This window comes from Diadema setosum, chromosome 12 (assembly GCF_964275005.1).
Source record: "Diadema setosum chromosome 12, eeDiaSeto1, whole genome shotgun sequence".
NCBI classification, from domain to species: domain Eukaryota; kingdom Metazoa; phylum Echinodermata; class Echinoidea; order Diadematoida; family Diadematidae; genus Diadema; species Diadema setosum.
Genome location: NC_092696.1, coordinates 3,154,593 through 3,178,934, shown reverse-complemented (window position 1 = coordinate 3,178,934; position 24,342 = coordinate 3,154,593). Strand labels below are relative to the sequence as shown.

At 38.7% G+C, this 24,342-nt stretch overlaps 1 protein-coding gene across 1 annotated transcript in view; it reads right to left on the bottom strand.

The window, feature by feature from the left end:
* LOC140236295 (uncharacterized) overlaps positions 1 to 9,470 on the bottom strand; it is a 140,515-nt gene extending 131,045 nt beyond the window's left edge. Inside the window, exons 1-2 of the mRNA XM_072316249.1 lie at positions 9,443 to 9,470; positions 1,535 to 1,846 (exon numbers count right to left, since the gene is read on the bottom strand). Of these exons, the coding sequence (XP_072172350.1) occupies positions 1,535 to 1,846; positions 9,443 to 9,470 (340 nt within the window). The remainder of the gene's footprint in view (positions 1 to 1,534; positions 1,847 to 9,442) is intronic.
* Positions 9,471 to 24,342: the final 14,872 nt, after the last annotated feature.

The window sequence follows — 24,342 nt, the reverse complement described above, 5'->3', positions numbered from 1 at the left end:
AGTCCTTGGGACCGAAATACATAAAATGGATGACTTTGCAGCACAAAATCTTTACCTCGTTATAACCGGAATTTCATTATAACCGTGTTCGTTATAACGGGAGTGCACTGTATTGTGTTAATCGAAATAACTGCCTGCATCGCTTCTCTTCGCTTGGAGAGAAAGAATTGACAAAGTAATACATTAAAAAATTTCGCGATATAGATTACAAAGACACTTAAAAAAAAAAAAATGAGTGCTTTTAATTTTGACACTGTGATTTACCCAAGTTCCAAAGTAGCATCACTCACTATACCCACATCAATGAAGAGAAAAACAAAACAAAGCAAAACGAACAAAAACCCAGGTTCATTCTAAGACTGCAAACAGAGATGCTTTTTTCAGATCATATTCATAGTTTTATCAGCAAGTGATGAGGTATGGCCTACTAAAAAAAAAATATATATATATAAAAAAGAGTGAACATTTTGACTCTTGAGGGGCGAGTGACTGAAAGGGTGAGTTAAGAATAAAATCGGATAAAGTTTGCGTGAAAAATGTTCTTTTACACTTCTTTTGGAATGATCTCAGGGATCACTCGAAGATTTTTCTGGATCTCAGATGACGACTCATGAAATACATTATTAACATAAACAAGCTTCTCAAATGGAACTAATAAATTGTCATACATCGACGTGAATACGTACTTGAATAAGCAATCTTTATTACTAGAAGCAAAAGGGAAAAAAAGAAAAGAAAAATCACATGAATTTAATTGACCGTGCATCACAAAACCAACAAAAAGTCTCACGCAGAGGTTTTAATTGAGGATTCAAAAAATGTGAAATGAGTACCAAGTCGATATATTGATTATCATCATTACTTGAAAGCTTGGAATCATTAATTTAGTGGTTCTTGAGCAGCGAAACAATATTTTGAAAAAAAAAAAAAAAAAAAAAAAAAACTTAAACGAATTCCACTGAACAAGCCAGGATGGTGACATACTAGTAGGAGGCTCAAATATTTCAAAAAATGTAGTACATGTATGTGTAATTCCAAAATACAATATACAATATACAGCTTGCTTGCTGGTTCACCTGTGTATAATCTGTGCATGACTTCTTCTTTTGTTTTCCTTCCTTTGAGTCCCAACTCATGCATTCTTATCATGATTATAGTGACCCTGCATGCAATGTTATCATTTTTGTTCATTTCAATGTGTTATAAATTTTGAAAATATTCTTATTCTTCATCCGAATTATCATAAATTCTGAAACTCTGTCCTTAGTTTCTAATTTATAGTTGTTCAAATGAAAAAAAAAAATCTGAGAATTATCCGGCGGTAACAGTATCCTACCTTTAGGATCTGTATACTTAATTTTATTAACCTCTAAGGTTATCTCCTACTAATTCATGACATGACAAAGTGCATGAGGAGAGGAATATATATATATATATATATATATACATATATATATATACATTTATATATATATATATATATATATATATATATATATATATATATATATATATATATATATATATTACTTACCACTTATCGTCATGAGGGTAGAATTGTCAAAATTCTCGAAATTTTTCAACACAACTTGGCAATAGTAACGACCCTCATCTGCCACCTCCAAGTCGCTGATGACGAGGCTAAAGTTTATGTCGATGTCGAACCGTTCCTCCCTGCTCCGAACTTCTCCATCGGTGAATCCAGTCTTGATCGTCCTCTGCTTCTGCTCTGAGATTCTCTCCTGGACCAAGACCACAGCGAGAGGATCCTCCTGGATGTCACATGGCATTCGGATGTCTTCTCCTTTCCATCCTCGAGCGTTGGGGGCAGTGCTTACCACTGAGGCTACACAACGGAAATTTGAGCAAAGTCAATCAATGTCATCAAATATGCCCTCATTAACGTAAACTATACATACACATTATAATGATATACGCCCCAGTGTAGTTTCCTCGTACGAACGCTACCATAGTCCTGTATTCATGACCAAATTTTGGTAACAAATAGATCAGACTATGATTTATGGTCATGATGAGCCAATTCATTAAGCATATTTAGTGAAAAGCTGTTCACTCAATGTGCATTTTACTCTTTAAAAAAAAAAAAAAAAAAAAAAAAAAAAAGGTTTTCAAAATTTTCCCACTAAATTATAAGCCCTGGTTGTACCGGTATTGTATATTGAAGCGGTGATCGAATTTAGTGTGATCGAGTTTAATATGAGGGGACTGCATTCTACAAGCTCTGCTTTTTAGCAGTCCCCTCCATTTCCAGCAATATTGTTTATGCATTTACCACAGTGACGTAACAGTTATTTGTATCTCTGTTGATAATTTACCTGTATCTCTTTTACAATGTTATTCTGTTCATCGTATTGTGGTACTGATTTCATGACGTCTGTGTATATGAGCCTTTCTTTGTATTTCTAATTATTTGTTTGTTGGAAGTGAAATAAATCAACTTGAACTTGAACTAGTGTTACATTCAAGACCATAATTGATTAATCCGAGAGATTAAGAAAAAACAATTCTAACTGCCATCAAAACAACCAGTGCTGACCTTTCTCCTGTCAATAAGTTGTTTTATCTCTCCTTACTTCAGAGATTATTAAGAAAACATTTACAATATGATTTTAACAATATCAAAAGCATATATCATTTGACCATGCATCATAAAACCAACAGAAATTCGCACCCTTACTTTTTAACGTGAGGACTAAAAAAAAAAGGTGAAATGGGTCACCCCAGTCAATCTTGATTCATATATTTTGAAAGAGCTATCCTTCTCTTACATAATTCTTTAGTTTTTTGTCATAACATGAATGGGAAAGTATGTTTACAGCAGTTTTTATACAACCCTTTTTGGGGGAGAGAGTAGAATGATCGGGTATGTCTTAGAGGCCCCTTTTCATTTCTTGAAATCCTTTGCACACTCTTCGCTTTCAAGACTAATAACTTTTGAAAGGATTATGCTACAGCTTTGAAAGTTAGAGTTAATTATGGACAGAATGTGTTAATAGAACATGCTCAATTTCAGTTTACTCTGATAATCCATTGTTGTTGCTCCTGGGATCCACCTCTTGTGATTTATTGTCTCTTTCATAACACAGCTAGCACGGCATTGTGAAGAATAAACCCTTGAATAGACCCTGTACATCATGGAGCCTCTTTTCTCGGTTCACACTTTTCCAGAGTGTGTGTTTTCTTTCCGGTATTTAGATAGGTTAAGAGAGTCCATTTGATTTGGATAATGCATCATTTTAAAGCTTAGAGTCTGCTCTTTCAGCATTTGCTCTTAACTAAAAAAAAAAAAAAAAAAAAAAAAAAAAAAAAAAAAACATGTCTGGCAACTTTTTGTTGGTTTTGTGATGCACGTTCACAGAGATCTTATTCCTATACAATATTATGATATCCTGATTGTTAATAAATAATGTGGTCCAGAAATATTTTGACTTGAGCAAAACAGTAATGGGAGGTAAACCCAAACTAAACTCACCGACGTTATTATTCTCCATAGAAGCACAACGAGTACTGCCCTAAAAATGCCATTGATTTAAATCCCTTCTATGCCTTTGCTAAGAACTATATTCACAAAACAAAATAAAATATAAATCTGATTCATTTAGGGATTTGCGATTACCGTCAAATGTAATGAACAGTTAGTGGTCCTGGACGGGTAGAGGTGATTCCTAGTAAATATTGTTCAAGTTCATTTTGTGCTCTCATTAAACTGAGGGAAAAGTGTAAGTACGATACTGGTAAACATATGCCTACCTTCGGGGGCGCACGTCACGAGTTCGACATCTACGAGTAATACAGCTCACGAGTGCAACATCACATACACAATAATGAGGGCAGTGTGTGAGTATGTGTGTGTGTGTGTGTGTGTGTGTGTGTGTGTGTGCGTGCGTGCGAAATAAAGCATTAATTTTGCTTCCATGTACATGTTGGTTCCGCCGCTCATAATCTCACCTATCGTATATGAATGTAACTCGCTTTATACTGATTCAAATTCCTTTGGTGTCATGTATTATTATCATAGTCTTCATTTCAAACTGAATTTACCAAACAATATGTAACTTTACAACACTCTATTTTTTTTATCTTTATTCATTAAGTGAAAACGAAATCAAAAGAAAATAAGGCCTTCAAGTTGTGCGATTGAGAAGCTATATAGAGGCAAATAATGCCCACTAGCTAAGTACAAGACAAAATAAAGGTAATAAGCTTGACTCTACGCAAGATAGAGAAGAAGAAGAAGAAGAAGAAGAAGAAGAAGAAGAAGACGAAGAAGAAAATACATGAGCTGAAAATGATATCATGGGACTTAATTTACGTGGTTTTTTGCCATTAAAAAAGTCGAGATCATAAGCCTATATACTGTTAAGCTTATAGGCTCTATTCTCTGAGTGTCTAACTCATTTCTGGGTCTGTTTTACTAAGGGGATGTTTGTTGTACCAAAATACACCATTTTTCTTTACCTAAACAATAAAATTCGAACATTGTCGAAAATGGAATAGGCAATTAGTCAATCCAAACATTATACCGTTGTTCCTTATCAGTTCGTTTCTTCGAAGGTTCAAAAGGTTCTGTAATCCGAAAATGAAACTAAATACGTCGTTCTGCATATTTGCTAATGAAAAAAATGAAAGGTTTGATGTAAAAAAAAGATTCGTTAATTTAAAAATAAAATCAGGTTGGTTAGTTTTATAGCCTGAAAAGAATGAGCGTAATATAATAATTAAGAACTGTCGGCGTTACGAACCCTATTTTGCTTTCGGATAAAGGAATTATCATCTTCGGGATAACCAGTCTTTTTACCATTTTCGGGTTAGAGAATGTTCGGAACAGCAAGCCTTGTTTCAATTTCGGATAAACAAACATTAGGAATAATGAGTCTTATTTTTTGTTTCAGTTAAAGGAATGATTGTTTTATAACAAAATGACAACATTTTGTAACTAGATAAACATTTCGTCCACGAAATGATAATTTCGTTAACAAAAACGGTCATTTTGTCGACGAAATGACCAATTTCGTAACGAAATATTCCGTGCACATTTGGCGCTTCATGGTTTTTGTCCATGGTTTTAAACCATGGTTTCATTTGTACCACCTTCGTGAATTTGGGCTGTTAGGGTTACAATTTTTACATTTTGTTGTTATATTTCGAGTCCGTATTACATCAGGCGTTTTCATTACACTGGAGGGTAATGCACGTGCCAGATATGACACAGGTGTTTAGGGGAATGATAATGAATTTCCCTCCCATGACTTATATCTGTATAAGAGATAAAGTTCAACAACTACGAATAACAAAGGAAATTAGCATGGTTGAGAGTAGATTAGTTTGTATGTCAATATCAACAAGCCAACAATAATCTAACAAAGCGCACGCATACACAAACCCATTTGCAAGCAAAATTTATAATTATAGATCGTAAACGCTTTACTATCATTTCAATGTTATTAATTAATCGACGGCTTTAAAAGGGGGTAAAAGAAAACTAAGCATCTGCTTCGAACAAGAGAGAGAGAGAGAGGGAGACGGGAATGATGATAAGGAGGAGGAGGAGGAAGAAAATGATCAAGAAAAGTTGCTATTAATTTCGAGTACAGTAGCAAGTTATAGACATCCACTTCGATTTGCACAAAATCAAGATGTTGAAAACCCCAAGCCATCCAACTCAGTGTCATTTTTACGGAAACTTTATAGCAGTACAGCCATTAGCTACAACCGTCCTCTGACGGCAATTTGTACATGATGCAAGTTCTTTTGTAATATATGGTATTTGTAAAACGAAGCTTCTCAATGTTTGACTGGGCAATATAATTGTTGAATTTGATGACACCTTGATCAACAATTCAGGGTTAGACCTTTCTGGTTCTGGTTCTGGTTCTGGTTCTGGTTGTATACTGCACACAACGCCCTGGTGGGCTATCACGTTACAGTGGTCGAGGTCATTTGCAGCAGCAACAATTAAATCTTGAAGTGTGCTTTTTGGGTTATGCTAAACACATGGTATGCCACACGGGCATGTCAATTAGGTTGTTTGTACATGTAGCCGATTTCCACATTATTTTTTTTTAACTCATATTGATATCGTGACCATCTGTCAAGTCATTTAAATCATTAGTAACTAACAAACCAAATCAACCCAAATCAAAATAAAAAGAAATTGATAAATAAATGTCTCTTCTCACTTTTTTTTTTGTTTGTTTGTTGACTTATACTTACTTGGAGCTTAGTTGGATGCATAGCGTTGCTTAATTCTGTGTTTTTTGTTGTTGTTGAGGTTGTTGTAGTTATTGTTGTCGCTGTTGATGTTGTTGCTGTTTTTGTTGTTGATATTGTTGATGATGATGATTTTGCTGTTTTTGTTTTTCCTGTAGCACTTTCAGAATGGATTGACACAAGTCAACGGTTAGGCAATTTCAACGACGTGCTACACCAATGCCTTGACGGGAAATTCACTGCAAGAACTGGATAGCGCCATCTAGCGCTTCATACCGGTTAAGTGTTCGATCAGTAATCTGCCGCTTTCTACACCATGGACTTAGAAAAGAATACACGATGTTGGCATTGTTTCGGGATCCAACAAAATGCATGCACATCGATATCCAAACATTTTTTTTTTTTTGTTCTTGAAAAGAGTGAAAGAATGATTAGCTATTTTTTGGTTTGAAGGCTCCAGTAAGAATATATTACATGAAAGGTGTTACGGTTTGAGGTCATAGCTATAACAAAGAAAACATGAAAAAAAAGTTTGTTTTGCATACCATTTATGAAGTCTTTAACAGGACTGTTGAATAAAGAAAATTATGCATACGCTGTCCATTTTCTCCGTGAAAGATGACTTCTTTGTATGTTATACACACGCCTTGGTTTATTCATTAATATGAAATGATATTTCATATAAAAACAAATATGTATAATAGACTGACAAACATTACATAATCATTTTGAGAATGGGTTATCTTTTCAGATATAGGCCCCTAAGAAAGATGAAACGTGGTTTATAAAAGCTATGAACAATGTTTGAATGAAACTTATAAGGAAGACAGAGAATAGAAAGACGGGAAAGAGCGAAGTGAGATGAGATAAAGAGGATGGGAGTATAGCAAAGAGAAGAAAGAGAAAAGAAACAGAGGCAGAGTGGGAGGGGCAGACAGCCAAGAAAAAGGAAACAGACGAAAATTGACCGGAAGGATAAATAAAGAGTAAAATAGTAAGAGGGAGAGAGAAGAAGAGAACAGAAGAATGAGAGAAATTTGTACAACTTAAAGGGTGTGTACAGTTCTGGTTTAGGTGCGGATTTAGCTTTTAACGTTTTGCGAGATATTCAGAAACTACACTATGAGATGTCAAAGTGGTAAGTTTATTTGATGGAAGTCGGTTTTGAAATGGCTGAGACATCCCCAAACCAGGTGGGAAAAAAAAAGAAATCCTAATGTACGATGATTTCTGTCGCTTTTTATAAATATCACTTTTTAGGGGATATCTAAGCCATTTGAAAACCAATTTTAACCAAATAAATCCTCTTAAAATTACAACCTCTTTCACATTTCATAAGAGGTTTCTCATTATCTCATTTAGGAATGTTCAAAACATGAATCTCTATCTCAGCCAGTACTGTAAAGTCCCTTTCAACAGGAATTATATGCTTTGGAATAAAGACATTTTAGAGATTACTAGTAAACCTGTTCATGTACAATTATGCAATTTCAATTTTGAAAGCAATAAATTCCTTTAAAAAACAGAGGACCCTGGGTGACGAAACTTCAAAACCCAATATTTATATTCTATGGTTATGTGATTAATCTATTGTTATCATATTCTGTACACATACAGTGTGTTTAGATAATTTATTTTGTGACATCATTGGATGATAGTGTGACACAAGTCTGTTGCATTTTGTCTGTAACTTGTGCCTCCTTATTCCATTCAGGAGACAACCTAGGAGTTGAATATTACATTGTTTCTTGACAAAAGAATGCTGAAGTACATGTATATCATAATGTGTGTGTGTGTGCTGTGTAAAAATATATGTGTATACAATACAGAGTATTCAGGTATCAAAAATCACTAGTCTATACACTGTATAAGACCTAAAAAAGAGATCAGTTTCGTATGGCATATACAAAGGCATACACGCACACACATACACATATATAGACATATCATACATACCATACATGTCTGCACTACTTACTATTTTATTTCAGCAACATACATAGAAAATCAAATCAGCATGACCTAGATTTTTACATACATATAGATACTATTTTGTTTTGATTTTGATTATATGAAATATTCATTCAGATTTAAAAGACTATGCATGCAGGAGTGTATACTCAACATACTAGAAACATAATTATCACAATTTTCACTTGACACAGCAGTAAAAAATTACCTGATTGTCAACTGAATTCATATCAATCTCCTACACTCCATCTCCTATACACTCCATACAGGTATCATAAATCATTGGTTCATCTTTTTTTTTTCATAACCAAGCACACTCAAATACATCATGAATCTCCCACAATCATTGTACAATTTTGTTCAGTTATACTGTTACTTATAGAAATTGTGTATTCCTTACCTTGGTAATTAAACATTTTTGCCAAGAATGAAACCCCCACTATTTTAGAATAAAAAGAATTTGTATCTAAACTCCTAAAGAGGGCATAATTCCACTGTACAGGCTAAAACCTAACGAGATTCACTTGCAGGCACAAAAACATGAGGTGGTATCTTTTGAAATGGATAAATTCTCTAATCACAATAGAAAATTGCAGCATTAGTCATTCCAACACGCTTGAGTATGACTGCCACACAGAAAGCAACCAATCATGTATCACTGCTTCATTGATGAAAGTCATGTGTACAGGCAACTCCTGCTATAATGAAGCCCCCAGGAATAGCGGTTTACTGTTTGCTTTTGGTTCCTCTTGTTTTGTTTTGTTGTTTGTTTCTTGCTTGTTTTGTAAATAGCAAAATAGATTTAGTGAAAAAAAAAAACCCACAAATATACAGATGTTGTTTTGGGATCCAAAGTTTACTTTGTTGCATAGAAATGTTATTTGTTGTTGTTGTTGATAGGCTACATCATGCACATTCCATTATTTGTATTGATCTTCCACAATGTCTGCCATTAATAATCACGCACACACACACACACACACACACACACACACACACACAGAAAGAAATTACGTCTATAATTTTATATATTATATTTTATATGAAACATACATTAATCCGTGACAGCATGCAACATTATGTTCCGTACATGAATGAAGGGGACGAGCTCAGAAAATGATAAGAACGCGATTCTATTCACAGAAAATTAAAACCACAGGTAAACAAACAATCGCTACATTATTGATGAAGGATGGCAAAGTCAAACATTATCAAATATTGAAAGTCGGTTTGATCTTACTTGTGGAGATGGAATCCTCTTCTCCCATGGTAAGTCAATCGCATCAGGTTCAAATATACATGGTATTTCATACATTTTATAGGCTTTAGTGGTGAGCAATTTCGAGCAAATCATGTTGAATTGATCGGATTGACTAGAATCGAATTGAATTCGCAGTCCAATAGGAGTGTTAATCCACTTCCAAAAGGAGTGAGCCCATCCCCGAAGCTAGACCAGAAACTATCAAAATGAAAGGCATCGATGTGACCTTCAAGAAACAGAAAGAGTGTCCACTCAACTGTATCATTAGTATAAGTTAACGCGGCATTGATAAGATGTTCAAAAATCATTACAACATGGATTCTAATATAAACAAGGAGACAATGCCACAGTACTATTGCGGTATCTTAGAGCTGTGAGGTAAAATTGTCACATTTCAAACCAAATTTGTCTCACCACAATAATGTTCACCTTCTGAACACATGGCAGCCCTTCATATCGAAAGACAGTTTGAAGCAGCAATAATGATATTATATTTTTTTTCTACTTCAAACTGCCTGAAACAATCAATATGTCTTGCAACGAAATTAATCCTACCACACTTAAAAGAATGATATGTTCGATTCTTTATTATCACTATTATTCGAATATTTGTCAGGGTGTCATTGGAGGACTTTAGTCTGTTATGACTAGAGGGGAGACAATGAAAATATTCCCGGTCCTATGTACCCAACAAATGCTGTTCCGAAAATCCTATGTGCAATGTGATATATAATCGTTGTGTTCTGCCCTCGTTCTTCAACGTCTCTAGGGAGTATTACATTTTGTTTTCCTTTCATTTTTTAACACAAAATTCCTTTGTTCAAGAATAATTCGAATATCTCTTTTCAGTCGAAGTCACAATGCTGTACATAACCACCAACAACAAAATCAACTACAAAGAATGCAGAGTCAATAATCAATCGTGTAATGTAATATGTCTGTAATAATTTTCCTACAACTTTTGAGTAATATTGGCATCGCAATTACAAATTTCGTGAAAGAGATTCTTAGAGTTAATCTACAAAGTTTTACAATGGAGTGAGTACAGGATACATGTTTGCATAGTAACGTACTGTATTTGGGGACAACAATGTTTTTTGTAGTATTGGAAAGTCTACTGACAGTGAATATTGGTCTTCATCCGACCAAGTTGTTCTTCGTTACAGTATAATAGTTAAGAACGTTGTGTGTGTGTGTGTGTGTGTGCCTGTTTATCTGTCTGTTTGTCTGTCTATGTCGTGTAGAAGTATAGAAATTTTGATGGAAATTTAAAAAAAAAAATACCTCATGGATTGCCGATATTCACCTTTGACAGCATAACAAATCCGGTCGTCCATGTGGTCTGTGCAAGCGTTAATTATGTCATTACTATAATTCCACATATGAAATTCAAAATATTCTGTACATAAACCAAAGAGTGAGAACAATTACAGAAATACGTCATAAAAGACTATGAGACATGAGTCCCATATATACATGAGAAGTATATTACAGATGCTCTCATACATAATAAAAAGGAAATCCATTTCTATACAATCATAATACTCACTGACACCTTTAACACAAACTACAAAAACAATCCAAAACATACGTGTAGTTAATGACATGTTTATATATCATGATACCAATTCTTCCTATAATCAATATTTTCAACTCAAATTTAAATCATTTAAAAACAAAACATTAGAAAGAGGGAAGAAAAAGCAAACAAGTGGAGAAAACACCTGAAACAGAGTTGTTTCAACAAGACTGATCAACAAGGATCATGTTGACTTGATCGGATTGATTAGATTAGAATTGAATTTGCAGTCCTATATAGGAGTGTTAATCCACTTTCAAAGGAGTAAGCCCAACCCCGAAGCTGGACCGGTACCACATCAAAATGGAAGACATCCATGTGACCTTCAAGCACCAAGGACAGTAAGAAACTCCACTTAACTGTATCATTAGTGTAAGTTAACGCGGACTGCTGTATATCAGATGTTCAAAAGTTATTACATGAAATATAATCCACAAAGGGCGGCAATCTCACCGTATAAAGTCAATGTGGTATCCACAACCTGTGAAGTAAACATGTCATATTGTAATGCGAAATTGTCTTACCAAAACAACGTACACCTATTGAATACACAATAGCCCTACATATCGAAAAACGGTCTAAAACAGCAATAGTGTAATCATACTTTTTTCATGCTTATGCAGCTCTATTTCAAACTGCCTGAAACCGTCAATATGTCCTGCAACAAAATTTATCACGCCAATTTTAAACTTAATACATTCTTCCCAGCGTCTATAACATTGACAATGGTGACAACTAAATCCAACCAAACCAAACCAAACCAAACCAAACCAAAAAAGAAAAAAGAGCCATTTATTCAATTATCAATCCATTAGTTTTTATTACACGAAATTTGTCCGTGTACCATTGGATGACTTTTGTCAGGTATGACTAGAGTGTAAACAATAAGATAATATTCCCGGTTCTATGTGTATTACATTTTTTTTTCTTTCCTTTGTTAACACAAAATCACTCTCTTGAACAGTAACCTGAATTCCTCCTTTCAGTTTAAGTCACAATATTGTACAAAAATATATAAAAAAATAACCAAGAGTCAATACGAAATAATTCTATATAAATTTCCTACAACTTTCGAGGAACATAGGCATCGCAATCACGTAATCTACTATAGTTTTACGACGGAGTGAGTATAAACAGCATAGTGTTGATGTACTGGCGTACGTACTGTAAATTCGGGGATAGCAATGGAATCCTAGTGAATCCACATAGGTCGTTATCAAAATAAGTTGCTATTCTTCACAATGTAATAGTTAAGAACGTTGTCGTGCGTGTAAGTGTGTATGTTTGCATGTGTGTTTGTGTGTGTGTGTGTTTGTGTGTGTGTTTGTGTGTGTGTGTATCGGTCTATCTGTCTGTGTTTGTGTCGTGTAGAACTGAATTTCGATACAAATTAAAAAACACCGAGTGCATTGACGATGTTCACCTTTGACAGCATGACAAATCTCGACCTCCATAGTGTCCATAAACAAGGTTTAATCATCTTATTATTACAATTCAACACATAACAATAAAAAATCATGTGCATCAACGAAAGTAACAGCAATTACAGAAAAAGGCCAGAAAAGACTATGTACAGTAGAAGTACATGCATATATCATATGCCGACATACACATATAAAGCGATATCCATTCCTAATTATCCATTTATAAACTGAGACAATTGACATCAACTTCACAGACAATTCAAAATAAGATACGTGTAGTTAACGACATTATTCATTAAACATGATATCATTTTCTTCCTTATGTTAGCTGAAACAATGGAGAAAAGAAATGGCTTGGTATTCTCGCTACTCACTCACGTGCATGTGTACTGTTAATATTCCAATAAAATGTACTCTAATACTAGCTGTATCCTGCGATGAGAAGCCCATAAATCAGTTTTCCGACCACAAGTTTTTTTGTTTGTTTGTTTGGGTTTTTTTTTTAGACAGAGGAAATTTAAAAAAGTGGTGAAAACGCGTGACACAGAGATGTTTCTGCAAGACTGGTCAACTTAGGATTATGTTGACTCGATCGGATTGATTAGATTCGAATTGAATTTGTTCTTCTATAGGAGTGTTAATCCACTATCAAAGGAGTGAGCCCAACCCCGAAGCTCAGTCAGAGCCACATCGAAATGAAAGCCATCCCTGTGACCTTCAAAAGTAAAGAAGGTAACGCTGCATTAGATAAGATGGTACAACATCATTACAACATGAAGCATGCAAAAGACGAATGTGTCACCGTATTAATGCGGTCTCCAAGAGCTGTGAGGTAAGGCTGCCACCATTTAATGAGAATTTGTCTCATTAGAACAATGTTCATCTTCTGAACCTAAATATCGAAAGACGGTCTAAGCAGCAATAATGTTGTAGTTTCTTTTTTTTTCATGCTTATGCAGCTCTATTCCAAACTGAATGAATTCATCAATATGTTTTGCAACGAAATTCATCATTCCAAAATTAATGCATTTTTTTACAACAGTGTCTATAAAAGTGACAATGGTAACAAGCAGACGAGAGAGAAAAAACAAATCTATTCTTTTTAGTTTTTATTATAAGAATATTTATCCGGATGTCATTGGAGGACTCTTGTCAGGTATGACTATATAGAGGGGAAACAATATTCCTGGTGTGCTGAAGCTCCTATGTGCATTGTTACATCATCGCTGTGTTCTGCCCTCGCTCTTCAACGTCTCCGTATTACAGTTTTTTTTTTCTTTCCTTTGTTAACAAAAATTCATTCTTATCAACAGTAATTGGAATATATATTTTCAGGTGAAGTTACAATATTGTAAAAAAAAAAAAAACCACACACACACACACACACATTAAGAGTCACTTATGAAATATTTCTGTAATAACGTCCCTACAACTTTGGAAGAATATTCGAATCGCAATTACATATTTCGTAATAAGATTTCTTAGAGTTAATCTAGAACGTTTTACGATGGAGTAAGTGCAGTATTAAATCAATAATAGCGTTGATATACAAAATGTACGTTGGTATGTAGGGGGTCCTTCAGTGCAGTGGTATTGTTTATTGTAGTAAATCTAAGTAGCAGTGCATAGTGCTCTTCATCTTAACAAACTGCTATTCTTCACAATGTAATAATTAAGAACGTTGTGTGTGTGTATGTGTGTGTCACTCTGTGTGTTTGTTTATATGTCTGTGTATGTGTCGTATAGAAGTGTAGAACTGAATCTCGAAAGAAATACAGTTAAAAAATACCGGATTGACTGCCGATATTCACCTTTGTCAGCATGACAAATCCGGTTGTCCATGGGGCCAATTCAAAGTACGATCATCTCATTATTATAATTCAACATATAAAAGATAAGTGTATTTTGTACATCACCCACTGTACGAACAATTACAAAAATAGGTCATAAAACACTATGTACAGTAAAAGTACATTACAGATGTTATAATACACATTTAATTCGATATCCATTGCTATTTGCACGATAGTAGTATCTCCGTTATCCAGACCACGGCAGACCGCCTGGTGGAAGGTTGCACACTTCATCGCCTGGCAGGTGGAAGAATTTCCGATGCACAGAAGCTCACTGTTGCTGCCCCTTCCTGCTTAAATGAGAAGCAGACACAAATCGAGATTCCGAGTAAACAGTCACCTTGAAGGCATTTAATAGAATCCAGCTTCAGAGCAGATAACCAGCAGTGTGTAGCAGAGGCTAACCCTACTGTCACCACCAGGTGGCGCTATGTAACAAGCTTGACTTGTAACATTGACAATCATTAACAACACTGGCGTGATTGCCTTCCTTCTTTACTCTTTCATTTTTCACCTGAATGATAAAAAATATATAAAAGCTCTACTTGACCTTAACAAACCATTATCTTTAAAATGAATAAGGGTGTGAACTATTGTAACATACAAGTAGTTGCACTGTTCATAACGTATGATACTTTCAAGAGTAAACTGCCATGACCTATAATAAGCTGGCTTATAACAATACTAAGCTAACGCCTGAAAATAACAATTACACTAACACCTGACTTACACACCAAGAGTGTAATCATAAGAACTTATTGGGTACCGTACATTTAATAATAACACCAGATACGCATCCCACCATCAATTCTTCTCGTCAACGTTAAAGAAAACAAAAACAATCACGAATTGTTACAAGCATATAACCATCACATCATACCAATACCTCTCTCAGACATGCTGACACTGAATCATACAGTCCTGATTGACATGAAACATACCGCTCAGCAAAAACAACAGGTTTGACAACCATGTACAACCTGATAGGGCAAGCTAGGATGGCATGAAATAAGTAGCTCCTACAAAGGCATAAACTTACACAGTATAAGCAAAACATGAAATGATGTACAAAATGTTCATGTGGGGACACAGGAAATACACATACTATTATATCTATATAAAGTAGAATTACATATGCACGTAGCAGAAAACATTGATATTTATGAGGAAGGGTGCAATTAGGGACAGGCACCAAACAGACACTAAAGATGTAAATATAAAGGTAGCTGGCAGATATTAAAAAGATGAGGGTATGTGGTAGAGATAAGCCTTGTATTACACTCAGAAGCAAGAAGGCGTATGCACCCACTAAAAATGTAAACATCCTATGTTATACACAGCACAAAGGGGCAAATCACTGAGACATAAGCGGGGTGACTGAAAAATAATACACACGGGTCTATAGAACATATCCACGACTAAATTATAATACGGAGAACATACCAAGACAGCCAGGTGAGAGACAATAAAGATAAACAAGAATGTCATACAAATACGGATTGGTAGAAATGAAGAATAAACATGATACAAGTACAGAGGGATTAAAACTGCCTGTTTGGGACGCCTCACAAAAAGTTATAGTTAAGGGACATAATGTAATAAACCAGATAGGTGAAATGAAATAACATATGTAGCACCAAGATAACATGGCTATAAGAGAGGTACATTGTAAGAATACACGGTGAGTGAGGGGGGCCATTAGTCTGAGGTAGCCAGCAGTTCACACAGAAAACAAAATACATTGTATATCATTGATAAATACATCAAATAATCATCAAACCTAGGTGGGAGGCGTCGGGAGCGCTGAGGGCGCCCAGTGGGGGTCACATGGGTGGGGGGACAACCTGGACTGTTAATAGTCGGAGCAGTGGGGGCAGGTTCCTGGGGCAGAGGGGGAAGGGGGGCTTCAGGAGGGGGCTCCTGCAGGGGGACACACAGGACATCTGGCCCAGGAGGCAATGTGAGTTCTTGTGGAATGTCTCTGCAGGTATCTGGGGGGAGCAAATTTCGCTCGTCGTCTGGGGAAAGCAAGTCTGTCTCATCGTCGTCAGACATCTGGTACTGGGGAGGAGCCACAAGGGGAACAGGGACCCTCATGCATTGCGATGTCTTTACACGATACGACGATTTTCTAAGCTGAGAGCCAATGAATTTGCGAATGTTACACTACCTGCCATCTATCGATGTTACAAGGTATCGAGGGCGTGCGGAGGACTTGCTCAAGTTCAAGTTCAACTTTATTTTCATTTCCATGAAATAAACAGGAATTATATTCAATGCATAAACAAAATAAATTTGTAATAATTTCGATAAACGTACATCAACAAGATACATGTGATGGTGAATAACGACATATAATTGCATTTATAAGGTATATACATATGCATATTACACGAATGGTGATGGAAATGGAGGGTCCCACTAAAAAGCCAAGCTTGTACGATATGGGACCCTCAGAAATACATAAAAAGCTGCGATCTGACAGGAGATAAACAAGGTCCCCAACTGCGAGAGGGTCATCATTGGGGAGGATGCGGGAGGGAGCCTTGGAACGCTCGCTGTGGGGATGGTATGAAAGGCGCTGTTCATGTTGTGAGGAGATGAGGTCCGCATCCGACAGTGGAATTTAGCTGTGCGTGAATTGGTCACGCTGAGTCCACATTTCGCGTGCTGAAAGGCCACGCGAGCGGAGACGGCTATTGAGACGGGCAGTGGCGAGGGACAGGGACAAGGACGTCAGTCGTCCTCCGGAGGGCTCATGCCGCAGGATTTCATCTTCGAGTTCACGAGTGGCCTTCTCAGCAACCGGGTTCTTATTGGGGTTCTTGGCGTGACCCACTTCAATGGAAAGGTGAAACTGGGCGAGCAGGGTATCATCTTGCAAGGAGGCGAAGCCAGGGGCGGGATCGGTGCGGATGACAGCAGGGGTCCATCGAGCGGGCGAAGTTCCACACAGAGACGGATCAAGGCATCATAAAGAGTATCTCTGCGCTCATCTGGAAGGAAACAAGTGGCGGTGTAGGAAGTGACACATTCGCGGAGAAGTAGAATCAGTTGTTTCGAGCGCTTGATGACATCAGCGGCGAACGACGTACCCACGGCCGCGGGGGGATCACCAGTGGTCTGAGGGACAACCGTGTGTAGAGCATTCCGCAGGGATGCACACTGATAGCAAGTGTCGGTGACACGTGTGATGGCAGAGTCCATGTCCAGGGCAAAAAAAAAAAAATGCCGGTTGACAACGGTCTCGAGTTGGTGGTGGAGTGAAGTAAGCAGGCCATCAAGAACACTACGGGGGATGATGATGCACTCGCTAGGTGACAGGAGAGCCTGTTCACAGCGGACAACCAACAGCCCATCTCTGGCTATGGTAGCAACACGGAGATAGCGTTTGACGTCTTTGATATTGGTCAGTTTCTTAGACGGTCGGGTGCCCTGGAGAAGGTGAGCGTGAGTGCGTCGCAAATCTGGGCACTCAGATTGTATGCTGACCCACGCTGGCCGGGAAGTGAAGGGTCATTTCTGTTTCCCTGTGAGCACGTCAGTAGGGGACACTCTGTGAACAACAGAATCCTCTGACGAATGAAGAGGCATACCTGACAAGAGGAATCAGTGCACTCTGGGGCAGTCCTGCTAGCAAAATCTGACGGAACATTGGCGGATCCGGCCAGATGGAGCACGGCACATTGGAACCGGCTAACTGTGGACAGGAAGGTTGACACATGTGGGCTGGCAGAGAAATCACCACGACAGAGTTTTTCAAAAGCCTGTACACAGGGCTTGCTATCTGTGAGAATGCATGGCCGGTGCTTGGACTGCACGATGTACGGGCTGAAATACTTGCAGGATGCTGCAATAAAAAGGGCCTCTATCTCACATGGGAGCCAAGTAACCTGCCGATCACGAAGTTTGGAGCTAAAGAAACCAGCAACCTGTGGCTTTCCTTGTCGTGTTATGTACAATATGGCACCAATACCATGATCTTTGACAGCACCATCAGTAACAATCCAGAGCTGGTCGGATGGTCGGGGAAGGGTAATGGCACGGGGGGAGGCTACGGCTTCCTGAGCGGTCTTGAAAGATGAACGCAGGTCATCGGACCAATCAATGCGATCACTCGACTGACCACCAGCAATTGCAGCGTCCAGTGGTGTGAGGAGGATAGGGCAATGTAGGAAAACACGGGCGAGCATCTTATATGCCCCAATGAAGGAACGCATTCCTTTCACAGTAGTAGGAGGGGGCATGAGGAAAGCGCTGCAATGCGATGAGGGCTCGCTTGTAGGGTCCCTTGGGACCAGATCCAGCCCAGGACCGTGGTAGACTTCGGGCAAATCACAGTCTTACGGGCTGAAAGATGAAGGCCTGACTTTCGGAGGGCATGCAGGACACGTGACCAATTCTGGAGGAGCTCCTCGGGGGTATCACCACCAATGAACAAATCGTCTGCAAGTTTCACAACAATACCTTCCACAAGTAGATCCCTAAGCACGTGACACATCAGCTCTTCAAGAACAGTTTCGGAGCCTGGCATGACCATGGCACAGCGTGTATACACACGGAATCCATGATAGGGGGCTGCAACACCACAATACTTCATCGAGGCCTTGGACAGGGGAATTTGATAAAAAGCATTGGTGAGATCTGTGGCAATGAGATGTTTCCATTGACCAATTTTTCTGAGGGTGGAATCCACATCAGGCATAAGGGAGGGCTGAGGCTTGGCATAACGGCCTACATCGGCAAAAGCTGTAACAAGGCGGAAGCCGCCATTGCCCTTCTTCACAAGGGTGGATTCAGGTACTCAACAGAGATGCCCACATCCTCTGGGCGAGCATACACAACCTGTTGTTCTAGTTCGTCGAATTTCTCTTGGAGATCAACCAAAGAGTTACGGGAGTAAAGTGGTAAGCGACCCTTGCGTTGGGGAGGCTGAACCGGGCCCATGTTGACAACGGCCTCAAACGGGCCAACAGTACCATTATACCCAGTGAAGGCAGGATCAAAAACATCATCGAAGGACTGAAAGTCATATTTCGTACCAATGGGGATAATGCAATCCGGATCGAGCAATATGGGGTCAGAAAAACGATGCCCAGTATCACGTGAGACACCACTGGGCATGGGCCTATTGGGTACAGAGAGGTGGTCATCAGTCTAGAAATATTGGAATTTTAAACAAGCTTAAACATTTGTTAACTGTTCATATTTTGCAGAGTATATATTCTTCTTTAATATCTCCATACTTTAATTATGGAATTTTGGCGTGGGGAAATGCAATCAATTTATTATTAGATTCCCTTCTTCGTATTCAAAAGCGTGCAATAAGAATTAAAAACCACGCCGGATATTTTGCTCATACCAACTGTGTTTTTTTCATCAAAACAGAATTCTGAAAATTCCAGACCTATTTTATTATAATCTTGGAATTTTCATGTATAAACTAACAACTAATGAATTACCATCCGTTTTTATTTACATGTTCAAAAGAAATCGCTCTATTCATTGCTACCCCACTCGTCAGAGTGACGCTTATCACCTTCCCCGTACTCGCACTATTTTTGCAAAGAAAAAAATTATGTTTACTGGACCCAGATACTGGAATGACCTCCCTCAAGATATTACTTCTTCCTTATCCTTATTCACCTTCAAACGCAAACTAAAACGGCTATTACTTAGTGGATACACACTACCCGGCTCTTAGCAACATTTTTTTATAATACACCAGTCTTTTGTCTTTGTCTGCAGCTCCAAGTTATTTGACGATACCGTTATAGCACTTTCTTGTGTGTGCATGTGTGTAAAATATGTGTGTGCGAAATATGTACAGTCTCGTTTAAGCGATACTAAATTATTCATGTGGTTCGATAGTTCGTTTTTAATACTGATTTTGCACTGGTTCAATCTAAGTTGGTCGAGATAAACATGTCCGTTCTCCGTATAATTTCACGCCTATAAATTCGGGAACCTACATTTTTTACAAGCATCATTGCTTTTATGTAGGCCCCATCATATTTCTGACATTTATTTGTGATATCCTCAGATGAAAACGACCATTTATATTTGTGTGTAATGTTTGTTTGTCTTCTTTTCTTCAAACACAAGATATGGTTGTATATGTTTTGTACTTTTGTTTTATTGTCAATCATTTTGTAATCCCATCACTGAGAAAGTGGAAATATGAAATAAAACTTGAAACTTGATCAGACTGAGGCTCTGAAGGAACGTAGACAGGACGAACCTGGCAGAAATGTTCATGTTTACGGATCAGGCGGGGTTGAGGCGTAAGATTAGGGATACGCACTTTGCCTGCTACACTGGAGACCATGCACGGTTCGGGCCAAGATGGGTCAGTTGAGGGAACACCCTTTTGAGGGACAATCCTGGGCTCGAGAGCAAGTGTGTCATGAGACAATAGCTCATCAGGAACTGACAGCTCAACGAATCCACCAGGCAAAAGCACAGTAGACTGAGATGGGGCACGAAGGACATGAGCACGGCGAACTGCATGTGTCACATTTTCCGAAGGCCTGCGAGAACCATATGAAATGATCATGTCATCACCCACACACACCTGGCGTTTAGCAGGACGAACCGACACATCATTGTGCTCCATAAATGGGGTACCTGCGAGTACTTCTACATCAAGATTATCAATGACCAAACCCTCAAACACAAAAGACTTGCCGTCACGAGTGAACGACAGAGTGATCTCCCCAACAACATCAAGGGGGGAAGACCCATCGGCTTGATGAGCAGACTGCGAACTGGGTTTTATGACACCCTGGAGGGATTGGACAGTAGAAGCTCTGATCATGTTACCAGTAGCACCACTGTCGACAGTGATGCGAACAACCTGGTGCCCGCAAAACGCATCAAAATATGGAGATTGACGGACCTGGAGGGCCAATGAAGAGTCGCTGGTAGCCGTATCATCCTTCGGAGGGACAGGTTCAGACAGGTGGACCTGTTCAACTTGGCACAAATCATCAATCTCATCATCAGACTCTGAAATATGTGCAACCTGGCGGGCCTTAGCAATGAGTCGCCTGTCTGCTTCGGGTAAGTATGTACACTCACTTAGATAATGAGTGTCTGGCCGGCGCGCTTCACGACAAAGAGGACAGTATTTACTTTTGCGCTGGGGGTGCGAGTCTGCGGATTGCGGCGACTTCGGGGCATTGGAGTACGCTGGGGGCGTAGGCCTACAGGGAGCGGGGAAGGGGAGGTCAGGGTGCGCATAGCACGAGAACTCTCCGTGGTGTGGATTTCATCCAAAAGACTATCTAACGCCTGAGAGATTTCGGGTTTCAGTGAAGCTAAGGTACGAGAGCGCAATTCTGTCCCGTAGCGCTGCATGACCAGGCGAGGAAGATCTGAATGAATGAGTTGGATCCAAGTGAGGACGATAAAGTTTTCCAAGGTGGGGGTAAGCTCCTCATCGTCGCTAACATGCTTACCATGGTGAGTTATGCCACCTGCGGATGTGAGCAGGTTGTCTTCGATAAAGGCCACCAACCTTTGGTAGAGGTCCTCAGGACGCTCATCCGGCTCTAGTTTGATCTCCCTTAAATCAAGAAAGTGAGCGCCGGTACTTTGAAACCCATAGTGAAGCCTGATCTTCCCCCAAATATCGTTGAGGGAGGTGGAGGTCTTGACTATGGGATTACGTGAGATAATGGGACAATAATTAACAATCTGTCCGAGCATAAGCCCAAGTATACTGGCTTTCTGGTGTGCTGATTTTCGAGACCCGGTCGGGACGCTTACTGGGTCATCAACAAAGCCACGGAGTGGGCAAGATTTAGATTTTTGAGCCCATGAGCAATCGTCATCTAGGAACGGCGCAAAATTTGAGTCTAGGGTGAGAGTGTACACTAAGTTTTGTCGCCAATTTTCGAACGAATTGACTGTTTCACGTTTGGTGAGACACCATTGCTTGGGTGTTCTTGGAGCTGAAGCCATCACTAAAGCCTATAGGTGGGACCGTAATGTAAGAGAAAAACAAGGAACTTACACCAACTCTGGATCGTTGGCCGATTTGGAGCTCAGCAAGCTTAAAGGGATAGTAGGCCTACAGTTTTGGTCGAGATGAGAATTAGGCTTTTAAAATTTTGCAAGATACCAAGAAAACACTTATGATTGTACAGAGCCTACCATTTTAAGAGGAATTCAAAGTTTATTTGATGAAAATCGGGTTTGGAATAACTGAAACATCCAAAAACAAAGTAAAACATAGCGATCGTTACAAAGTGTGGGTCCCACACTTTACTAGAATCGTTCTTTTTTGGATATCTCAGCTATTTCAAAACCAATTTTTATCAAATAAACGTTGAATTCCTCATAAAATTCTATGCTCTTTCATATTTCATATGAGATTTCTCATTATCTCATCTAAAAATGTTAGAAACCTGAAATTAGGTCTCAACAAGAACTGTACGATCCCTTTAACGTCTGCTTGTGCAGGTGACAACAAATCCTCAGGAGTAGGTAACGTTTCCAGAGCTGCCACCACGTAAATGAGAAGCAGACACAAATCGAGTTTCCGAGTAAACAGTCACCTTGAAGGCATTTAATAGAACCCAGCTTCAGAGCAGATAACCAGCAGTGTGTAGCCGAGGCTAACCCTACAGTCACCACCAGGTGGCGCTCTGTAACAAGCTTGACTTGTAACATTGACAATCATTAACAACACTGGCGCTGGCTGACCGCATAGGACATGAGAGGACATATAGAAAGACGGCAAGTACGACGAAGATTCTCCACTGAACTTTGTGTCTCTTTTATCTTATGGCATTTAGCCCTGGTTTCTTCCCCTCTCCTGCATTGATATCGTTCTCTCGCTTGTTTTGCTCTCCCTCTTGCATGTGTCCTTAGTTGTCCTGGTCCTTTCAAAAAACCAAATCCTCGAGTAGTGACATATTTCCATATAAGCTGTTTGTTTCGCATTCACACAATTGCCCAGAACATTGATCTGTTTCTTGACTGCTCTCGTCTTCTGAGCTGCTGTCATAACTCAGGGTGTCTGTTGGAGAGTGAGAGGAGAATTCAATAGAAAGACAATTTCCCCAAGGTATTAGAGGATTGGGTGATGTTTGACTGATCCAAATAAAAGACCGCCCACTTCGAAATCTTCGAAAAGTGGCTAACAACAGATTTCAGCATTTTTTCCCAATAACAGTGTCAGGAAAGCTTTATAGGTAATTGACCAGTAAAACGTATTTTTTTTTTAATTGTTATTTCTATTTCAGTTTCGTCATACACCGCAGAATTTTGATATTTGGTAGATAAACACTCAGTCTTCAATGTAAAGGGAAAAAAAAGACGATCAATCCAAAGGACATATTTTTGGTCCATTGAAGAAAATTGTAATCAGTGACATACGGTTTTAGTCTGGGCCATTACATACAACGCGTGGTTAGCGAACCCTGAGGGCGCGTCCACACCGAGCTCCGGCGGTACGAGCAACGGGCCGTTTTTGTTTTTTTTTTTTCTTTTTTTTGTTTGTTTGTTTGTTTTGTTTGTTTGTTTGTTTTTCTATGGTGCCCCCAAAACAAAACAAAAAACAAAAATGATAAAATTTTGCAACATGCCTATGACCAAATCATGAACAACAGAACAAACAGTAGTATATCAATGCTGTAACAAAATTATTAGCGGGGAAGTGATATTGTAGCAGAACCAGACATAGTTCATTTTTGGCACACCATTGCAAAAACCCGGCCCGTTGCCCGTACCGTGCTCGGTGTAAACGGGCCTTCATCCTTGTCATTGGTGTTCATTCAAAAGAAAGTACTGCGGCAACATCCAAACAAGTTTATCGCCAGAGCACTTACGCACTGCATTTTACCCGAATATGCGATGTTGCATAATTGTCGCTCGAAACAATTGATCCTTGACGACGTATGCTGCCTACAAATTCTAAAATTAATGTTAGTATCCTCGTTTGCGGGAATCTGACAGCACCTGAGACATTAGATGACTAACTTCATCTTCACCATGTCCAGGCAGCAACGTACGCCG